This window comes from Nanorana parkeri, unplaced genomic scaffold, assembly GCF_000935625.1.
Source record: "Nanorana parkeri isolate BGI_ZX_2015 unplaced genomic scaffold, ASM93562v1 scaffold88, whole genome shotgun sequence".
NCBI lineage: Eukaryota > Metazoa > Chordata > Amphibia > Anura > Dicroglossidae > Nanorana > Nanorana parkeri.
In genome coordinates this window covers 1,523,047-1,532,636 of record NW_017306356.1, presented here as the reverse complement: position 1 = coordinate 1,532,636, position 9,590 = coordinate 1,523,047, and the positions used below count along the sequence as shown (strand labels likewise).

The 9,590-nt window shown below is 39.4% G+C and overlaps 1 protein-coding gene across 1 annotated transcript in view; it reads right to left on the bottom strand.

Annotated features, from left to right (window-relative positions):
• The window catches only part of LOC108783787 (glyoxylate reductase/hydroxypyruvate reductase-like), a 20,006-nt gene extending 13,247 nt beyond the window's left edge, over positions 1-6,759 (bottom strand). Inside the window, exons 1-2 of the mRNA XM_018552444.1 lie at positions 6,549-6,759; positions 1,811-1,941 (exon numbers count right to left, since the gene is read on the bottom strand). Of these exons, the coding sequence (XP_018407946.1) occupies positions 1,811-1,941; positions 6,549-6,715 (298 nt within the window). The 5' untranslated portion in view covers positions 6,716-6,759. The remainder of the gene's footprint in view (positions 1-1,810; positions 1,942-6,548) is intronic.
• Between the last annotated feature and the right edge of the window lie 2,831 nt (positions 6,760-9,590).

The window sequence follows — 9,590 nt, the reverse complement described above, 5'->3', positions numbered from 1 at the left end:
CCGAGCGTCGCGTCACTGCTGCTCCGGTGGGCGGCGCTCCGAGCGGGGTCATCTGGCAGTCTCCGGCCACCTAAATTAGGACCCGGAGACTGCCAGATGACCCCGCTCGGAGCGCCGCACACCGGAGCAGCAGTGACGCGACGCTCGGCGAGGTAAGTAAGAAGACGCGCTGGCGCTGACTCGAGTATAAGCCGAGGGGGGCACTTTTCAGCCAAAAAAATGGGCTGAAAATCTCGGCTTATACTCGAGTATATACGGTAAAATATATTATACAATGGGACAGTTTTCAATAGGAACCAATCACATTTCCCTTTTTATGTAGAACATGATAGGTTGTCATAAATTATACAGGCAATCTGAGACAATCAGTTCCTCAGACACCTTGACAAATGACATGCAGTACTGGCCAATACATATAACAGTCTACAACCAAGCAACATACAGTAAGGCTGGGCATACATGGATAATTTTTACTAGTGCAATCGCAATACTTTAAACTGCTAGTGATTGCAAAATAGCAGTGATCGATTGCACAAATTTGGAGTACTCTGCTATTATTAGTGATAAATCACTACTACATGCTACACTCCATTGTTGATGTACTGTATATCAATCACAGATGATCACAGGCAGTTTTAGTAGCATGGTCCCACTATCATAAATCGCCATCTGCATCCACTTTACTGTTAGAACATTATACTAGAGTATAGCAACCTCTGTGCTGTGTTTTGGCAGCCAATGCAACTGCATCCGCTTTCTTTGTATTAATGCTGTATACAAATGCTCGTCATTTACCAAATTAATTCCTATTCGACAACATAATTTTGGATTTTAGTTCATAAAAAGCCGCCATAAAAAGGAAACAAATAGATTCTGATTATTTTCTACTGGAAAAAATGGAACACATTTCCTCAACTTGGTGATGGCTGACCCGATTTAAAGTGACATTAAACTCAGGAGTTAAATCTTAAAGCTAAATTCCTTAACCATTAATAATGTATCTTTCTTTGTGTATCACTCAGCTGTAGCTCCTCAAATCATCTCTGAATTTGTGCTGACACTGTCCTTCCTTCTGGAGGGTGGCTACTTTTGTTCCCCACGGTCCGTGTGCGTGTTGTAAAGCAGCCACAGTTCCAAGCTCGCTACCGTGATAGACTACAATTTCAATACAAATTAGCTAAGTACACTTGAGATTGTAGGCCATCATGGGAGAGAGCTTGGAGCAGTGTCTACTTTACAACACACACAGGGACCATGGGGAACAAAAGTAGCCACCCTCCCGCAGGAAGGGCAATGTTTGAGGAGCTACAGCCGAGTTATATACAAATAAGTTACAGTTTTGTTACTAGTTAGGATACTTGAATGCATTTTTAAGATTTGACTCCCAAGTTCAGTGTGACTTTAAAATGATACAATGGTAGAGAAATCCTAGGGCTACATGGAAAATGAGACTGAAAAATCTTAAATTTAAATCACTGCTGCTTCAGGAGATTAATGGACAGTTGTTAGATTAGTCTCATGAAATTAACATCATGGTGTACACTGAATGGAAAAAAATCACCCAGGAATCTCCTATATGAATTATTGTGTTATTAAATTGTGGCATTGCGCAATCATAGTAGATGGATTGCTTAATCATGCTACAGAAAATCTTCTATGTAGCAGCTCGCATTAAAAGTAATGTGATACATACAAAGAGATCAATCTCATGAGATTGTAGTAGGGCAATATGCTACTATAAATCACTCGAGAGTAAAGAGTATCGGACTACATTGGAGTGAAAGTGGTAAAACACCCTCAAAAAGCCTACCTGCAGCATCTAGCAATTCCTTGTCAATCTTCTCTGTTAAGAGGCAATAAAGGCCCTGGATTCCAGCAACCTTCTTCAGAAGTTCAGCGCGTGGAACTGGATCATCAGAATCCCACTGCTCAATTTCACAACTGAAACATTAGGTAGATTGTACAGTTAGGCGGTGGATGTTCCCAGCATAAGAAGACTTATTTATTTTTTATAGCCATAGCACTTTGTGCGCTTGCGGTTGATACAACTTATATATACGTGGATCATTCACGCTCAAGTATAGATTGCTGTTTCAAGAAGCTAATTGTTAATAAATATGTGTTTTAATAGCTAGAACAATATTAATAGGTCCATTGCATTACTTCAAATATATATTATAAATAATTATATCATAAATATTATAAATAATATAATAAATTGAGATTGACCACAAGAACTTATTTGTTTGTGAAGTAGAAGCTGGGCAATACATTGACCACTTCAATACAATTAATTTAATGGTTGTATTAAAAAATGAACGAAAACAGGAAAATAAATTACAGTAATGTTTTTCAAATGGAAATTTTCTTTTGCATTCAATCAGGGCCATCTCAATCCTATCTCCTTGCAGTTGATCAAAACCACCATTCTATGTCTTTGATTGCATTGTAATTTCAACAGAAAATGGGACAGAAAGTTTAATCACTCCACCAAATTGCCAAGTGTGCATGGCCAGCTTAAAATGCCATATCAAATGGATCATTGTGTTAATGATGCAGGGACAATGGCATGGTCAAAACGCAAAATGACACAGAGTTAAAGGATATTTAAACCCAAGACCAAAAATGTAATACTTTGCAACTTACAAGTTCTTAGACATGGTGGCTGCATTAGTTTCCTTTTTTTTCAGGTTAAGTACATGTTCTGCAAGTACAGAGTAGTAACTATTTACTTAGCCAGAAATGTACTTCCCTTGTAACTTCCAGTGCTTTAACTGATATATAATTCAATATTATCAGTTTTACCAGCCACCTTCTGTGAAGTACAAAACAACATCTCCCTATGTATTTAAAACCAGGAGTGAAGGTGGGGTTAGTCGAAATTAGAGGAGCTACCTAGAGTGCCAACGACAAGTCATTTTACCACTCAGACTCTTCTACTACACAGCCATGCTGTTGTCATAGATGCAGTATGCTCTTTAGCATTGTCCTCCTGAAATATGCAAGGCCTTCCCTGAAGAAGACATCAGCTGGAAGAGAGCATATGCTGCTCACTTTATGCATATGGGAGCATAAAGTGAGCATAATAAAAATACACCTGCAAACCCTTCGACACACCCCACAGACCCTTTTATTGGGTGTTATTAGATCTAGAACACCCTCTCCACGGACAACAAAATGCTGTTGCATGTGACAGCTCTCATTTAACATTGAAATTACTAAGGATACTGAGAGAGTCCCATTTCCAGTGACTCTGATACATCAGATTAGACTTCTGCAAGTGAATTTAATTCTGCATGAAACCAGGCATACTTTACATAAGTATTTTTAAAATTTTATCGCTGTTATTTTATTTTTGCGTATATGTTATCTGGTTTCTAACATTTCTTGCTGTAAATATTCTCTGCACCATTTTTCTGATCTTTTCATTAAAACAATATTTAAAAATTGTTAAGCTGAATGCCTGAATGCTCTAGCTTGAAATTAAATTACTTTTGCCTCTTTGAATAAGCTACCATATTGTAAACTCTGTTAGATTCCTGTCTGAGGTTGGCAAACAAGTGAAAAACAGACTGTATTACTCTATGCAACATCATAACCAGGCTCGTATAATTCCCACAGTGTGTGGTCAGGCTCTTGGGAGTCAAGACAGCAGCATTGGTTTGCTGGTAAAGAATTTAATGTATGTATGTGTATAGGGAGAGAGATGGGTGAAGGGCATATGCAGTTCGGTACTCCAGCAGGCAGTGAAGAAAAGAGTCATTGGGATTTCAGTGCAGTAGAGACACAGTGCTGTCAGCCAAACAGGAAGTTATTAACTCACTGGATGTCTGGCAGATTAGCAGGTATCTTCCTTTTACTTTACAGCATTTTAAAGGAATAAAACACAGAGAAATGTACATGAACTGGAAGATACGTTTTTCTTATTTAGCCCTAACATAACATCTGATTATCTTGAATTAAAAAAACAAACATCATGCATATTTTCCCATGTTTTATCTCTTTAAAGATGCAGCAAATACAGGAAAATACCTGTTAATGTGCTAGAATTGCACTCAGATCCTAATTTAGTATTAGTGCCGATACCGAGTATTTGGGCGAGTACTCGTAAATGTAAATGTTTCGATACTTAACTCCAATACCGGAGCATCCAGTCAGAGGGTGATCTCCCTCCGACCGGCAGTGCCGAGAGAGCATGAAGCTGGCTTGCTTTCCAATCAGGAAGCTAGGCAGTGGGTTCCTCCTGGCTTTCTGATTGGCTAGGAAGCCGGCTTCACTTGTTCCTATGCAACCTGCTTACTAACCAATCAGAAAGCCAGGCGGCATGTAATGACCCACCTCCTGGCTTCCTGACTGGTCAGGAAGGCAGGCTGCCTAGCAAGAAGTGAAGCTGGCTTCCTAGCCAATCAGGAAGCCGGGAGGTGGGTGATGACGTGCCGCCCGGGTTCCTGATTGGTCAGGAAGCCAGGCTGCCTAGCAACAAGTGAAGCCAGCTTCCTAGCCAATCAGGAAGCCGGACGGCACCTCATTTCAAAAGCAAACACGGGCTTCCCAGGCAATCAGGAAGCCGGGCAGTGAGTCATGATCCGCCACCTGACTTCGTGATAATTGGGGCACACGGCACCGATATCAATACTCGGTACAAGCGAGTACCGGAAAAAAAATATCGGTACTCGTACTCGATACCGAAAAACCGGTATTGGTGCATCCCTAAAATATACATTGCCCAACAAAGTATCTCTTTATATTTTTGCCCAAACACCGTCATCATGTTTCCAATCAGCTGGCTCCATCTTTCTCAGCTCTGCTCTCTTGAACTTCCTGTCCAGTATAAGATCACAAGGGACAGAGCAGTCTCCAGCAACCGTCCATCTACTAGCTTGGAGAAGAGAGGGTCTTGCCTTGCTGTGCCTGTGTGTGTGTGTGAAGACACACACAGCTTACTAGCACACACAAGTGTGACTCTGCAAGGGAAAGGAACCACCCTAAAACAGGTATCAGGGCTAGTACTCAGGGGACCAGCTGATTCTGTTTTTAAACATAAAGAAGCAGCATCCATTGTAAGTGATTTCACCAGCACTTGAAATAAACCTTTTGACTTTAATATCACATTAATGGTTAGAGTTTACATACACTTCAGAGTAGCAACTTGCAAGTGTTTAAAAAAAATAAACATTTTTTAAACAAACTGCTTACTAATCATGAGGACTCCATGGCACAAAGAGTAATATACTAGTGACTCCCCATCATCAGAATGTTACTGTAGAGCAGGTCAGAATCAGGAAAGCAAATGCTTTACTCCCACAATGCACAAGAAACGTCCTTTATTCTTTTTCATGTAAACTGTGCTGTGAGCATAATGTATTTGACAGAAACTGTCACGTCAATCGAATTGCTTAGTACAGAGATTACAGTACCTTAGGTTTAAAAAGGAGAACCAGGTACTATAGTGTTTAATACCAAAGTGAAATAAAAAGACTGATCTCCATGTCCTGACCCCAGACCTTAGTCTGACCTGCTAAACCCCCACCTTTCCCAGCACACCAATGTATCTGAACCCTTAAAATCGATTATTATATTAGCATTTAAACCTGAAAGGAGCAAAGCCTACCTAATGCTGCTGTCAACACAGCAGCCACCTCCAGGAACCTGTACCTAAAGTCAGTTTCTATCTGCAGCATCCAGGTTCTCTAAATCCTGCACTGTTTTAGTACATAAATATTGTTCCAGCTTGCTAGATCGAGAAGTAGACCATATCAACAAGCATTTACCAATTTTCTACACAAGCCATTTTTGTAAATTATTATTAAACATTACCTTTCTATTTCATTCTGCATCCTGATGTGATTTTCTAAAATGTGTATATTGCTTCATTTAATTATCATTCCCTCCTTTTAACAAAGTCTGCACAAAACTGGGAGTCAAATGAAAGGTATTCCCTGCAAAAGGTGTTTAATTTTTGCTCAGATACTTTCTAAAACGTCACAGATACACAAAATTTGTTCCTTTTCTCATTACAACATAGAGGTTGCTCAGGTGGTGACCATGAAAGCTGACCCTTCTATTTAGCAGTCAGTTTGGAAAAGCACATGGTAGAGCAAACATAATTTTCTTTAGAACAGGCAAAGTTAAGACTCTGTTATTACGTTTGTTAAAGTCCGTGGAATTTATGTAAATTACCTGTTGAAGTACATACTTTACAGGATGTACATGGATTATCAGATGAGAGGTGGATGAGCATAATACATAAAACAAGAAACATATGATGTTTGGATCATTGTGGACCAAATGACCATAACTTTACTATATGTATGCTGTATTTATTACAAATGTGCAGATTTAAATGCTTACTTATTACGTCATTCTTTTTTAATGTGTTTCTGTATTAATTGATGATTTTATGGACCAATATAGATCATGACTAAACTGCAGATTCCTCCATAGATTTCTAGCTAAAGAATCCATGAGAGAATGCCAAGGGAAACAGCATATTAAAGCAGACACTGGCTGGATAATTTGTTATGTACATGTTATATATGCTCACTTACCTGCCAGATTGTCGGAGAATCTTGATCCCATCTGGGGGAATTCTTCTAGTCACATAAACCTTTGGTAATTGTTTTCCTGCAGCCTTCATAGCTTGAGATCTGCAGCAGATGTGATGACCTCCAACTAGCGTCCTGAACAGAACGTTTAAATAATAAGAAGTCCGCATGCTAAGGTGACATATAGCACAATTTCTGAAGGACTTTGGATAGCACTTGTGCCAGATGAGCAAGTCTGGAATTTTGTGCAAACAGTGAAAGTGGGAGGACATTAAAATTAATGGCCAATGGATAAGCTACATGACCTACGTACACCCATGAACTCCTTTTAGTACTGGTAGATGATTAATAAGCTGTGGTACACAAGTCAATAGTGTTTACTTACTTGTCTGCTTAACTGGTCCCCAAATAACTAGTTTGGCTTTGTTCTTTTATATATTTTTGCCTTAAAAACAGCAATGTTAATGTCCTGGAAGGGTTGAAGTCAGAATTCAGATCCTAATCCAATAGACAATTTGTGTCTGCAGAAGGCTGTTCACTCACAATCACCATGCAACCGGACAGAGCTGAAGCAGTTTTGCAAAGATAAATTGTGAAATTTATACAGGGCTATTCACAAAAGGGTGAAGAGTTTGGAGAAGGCAGGAGAAGTCAACAATCTAGGACAACATAGCTGATTTGGACAAATTCTCCAATTCATCTCACTTTCCAGTTTAGCTATGTTGTCCTAGATTGTTCACTTCTCCGGCCTGATAGTGTCCAGATATGCAAAGCTGATAGAGATGTATTTACTTTGATTTAGTGTTCCATATAGTTTAGCTCATATGTTTACCAAGTAGACCATTTTTTAAGAAAACACAAGTGATCGGGCCAAACACATTTTTTATTTGTAATATGGTTCAAATGAACTTTTTAGTATCACAGAATAGCAAAAGAATTAAACAAACCTTTGCAATGAAGGAGAAGAATAAAGTCAAGTTTGCATACCTTTGGTTCTTAATATTGTGTATTGCCCTCTTTAGAATCAATGATGGCTTGCAGTTTTTGAGTAATAATTGTGACTGAAGTCCTTTATTTTGTCATGTGGTAAAGCTGCCCATTCTTCTTGGCAAAAAGCCCCCAGGTCCTGTATATTATTTCCCTGTCTAGCCTGAACTTCATGTTTGAGATCTCTTCAAAGTGGCCTAATGATGTTGAGGTCAGGAGATTGTGATGGCCACACCACTACCTTCACTTATTTCTGCTGCAGCCATGAAGGGTCAACTTGGCCTTTATGTTTCAGATCACTGTCATGTTGAAAAGTCCAAGTGCGCCCCATGCAAGGCTTTGGAGGTGATGAATGCATTTTCCCCCAAACTTTTCTGATAATATCCTGCATTCATATTGCTATCAGTTTTGACTAAATTCCTTCTGTAGCTTACATACACCCCGATAACAGCAGCGATCCAACTCCTTGCTTCACAGTAGGGATGGTTTGCTTTTATTCCCAGCCCTGTAGACTCCTCTCCAAACATAGCATAGTGTAGTTTATGATTGTGACCATAAAGTTGAGTTTTTGTCTCATAAGTATGATTGGTTGTTTTTCTGTTTGTTTTAATATAAAGAACATAATAATCTTTTAATATAAGTAGATATTGGTGGGCTGCATTTCCAGTCTCTTGTGGCAGTCTGCATTTATTAAAATAGCGGTATCTACAACATAAAAATATTTAGACATATACAGGGTTATTCACAAGAGGGTCAAGCATTTGGAGAAGACAGGAGAAGTGAACAATCTAGGACAACATAGCTGAATTGGGAAATGATCTGAATTGGAGACTTTTTCCATATCATCTATATTGTCCTAGATTGTTCACTTCTCCTGCTGTCTCCAAACTCTTCTTCTTTTGTGAATAACCCTGATAGACTGAAATGTGTTGATTTTCAAATATTCCAACATACAAACAGCTGTTTTAGCAGCCCATCTTCTTGCTTATTGTACATAAATTATTTGAATGGCTTTAGGTTCCTGTGTGGCAGCGTTTTTCAGTTTGCTAGAAAATTATACCGATTTTAGTTACAAAGTAAGCAGTATCCTTCACACCCGGCAGATTATTAAAACAGATTATCAATAGGGATTCAAGAAAATGTCCTGTTTTCATTGATTCTGCCATGTTTCCTTCAAATACTCAGTCTCAGTGCATATAGTAGAGCTATAATTTACGCAATCAGCCCTGTGATTTTCAGCATTAATCAGCTCCTCACGGGACATGCAAGTCTCAGTCCTTTCACATGTGTAGTATAGAGATTGCAACTTGTGTTTTCGCTGCTGGAGGATTCTAGTACCATGAATGATCCAACCCCTTCTGACCACTGCACTGCTGACAAGTTCTCTGCACAAATGTTCAATCAGTAGTGCCCATGTCCTGGTAGAGACATTCTTTTTATGATTACTGTTCTTGTCCCCTCTACTCACCATTTTCTACTCTACCTTCTGTTGCAGCTTTTCCTACACCGTCTACAGTTAACTCTCTATTTGAGCTTTCCATCACTTCCTTCCCCCATTTGCACCATGTTCTTTGACAGCCCTCTTTTCCCTATTCACACTAGAAGGGCCTTCCTTACCATCTTGTCTTGAATTGTATTGTGATTGTAATGTCTTCCTTATATTGTAAAGCGCTGCACAAACTGTCGGCGCTATATAAATCCTGGATTATAATAATAATTTTCTGAAAAATCCCCCCCCCCACTGCCCACTCTAGATCCTGCTCATCTCGCATCTGTTCACATCACTCTTCGCAATATCATCTGGTTTTTTAGGAATACATGATCCCTGATCCCCAGTGCTTGTATGATACCTCAACTACATGTACTAGGTTCTACCCCTTGTCAGAAGTGTGTCCTAGTGGCACTATCACTTCACACACACACATCAAGAAAAAGGCTATGAACTGTCATTCCTCCCTCAGAAAGGAGGTATGACAGTTCATACATGACACTTTCCCCTATCCTCTCTGCCTACTCTTCTTTTACCGTCCAGTATGTGACTAGTCACTGCAATGCATT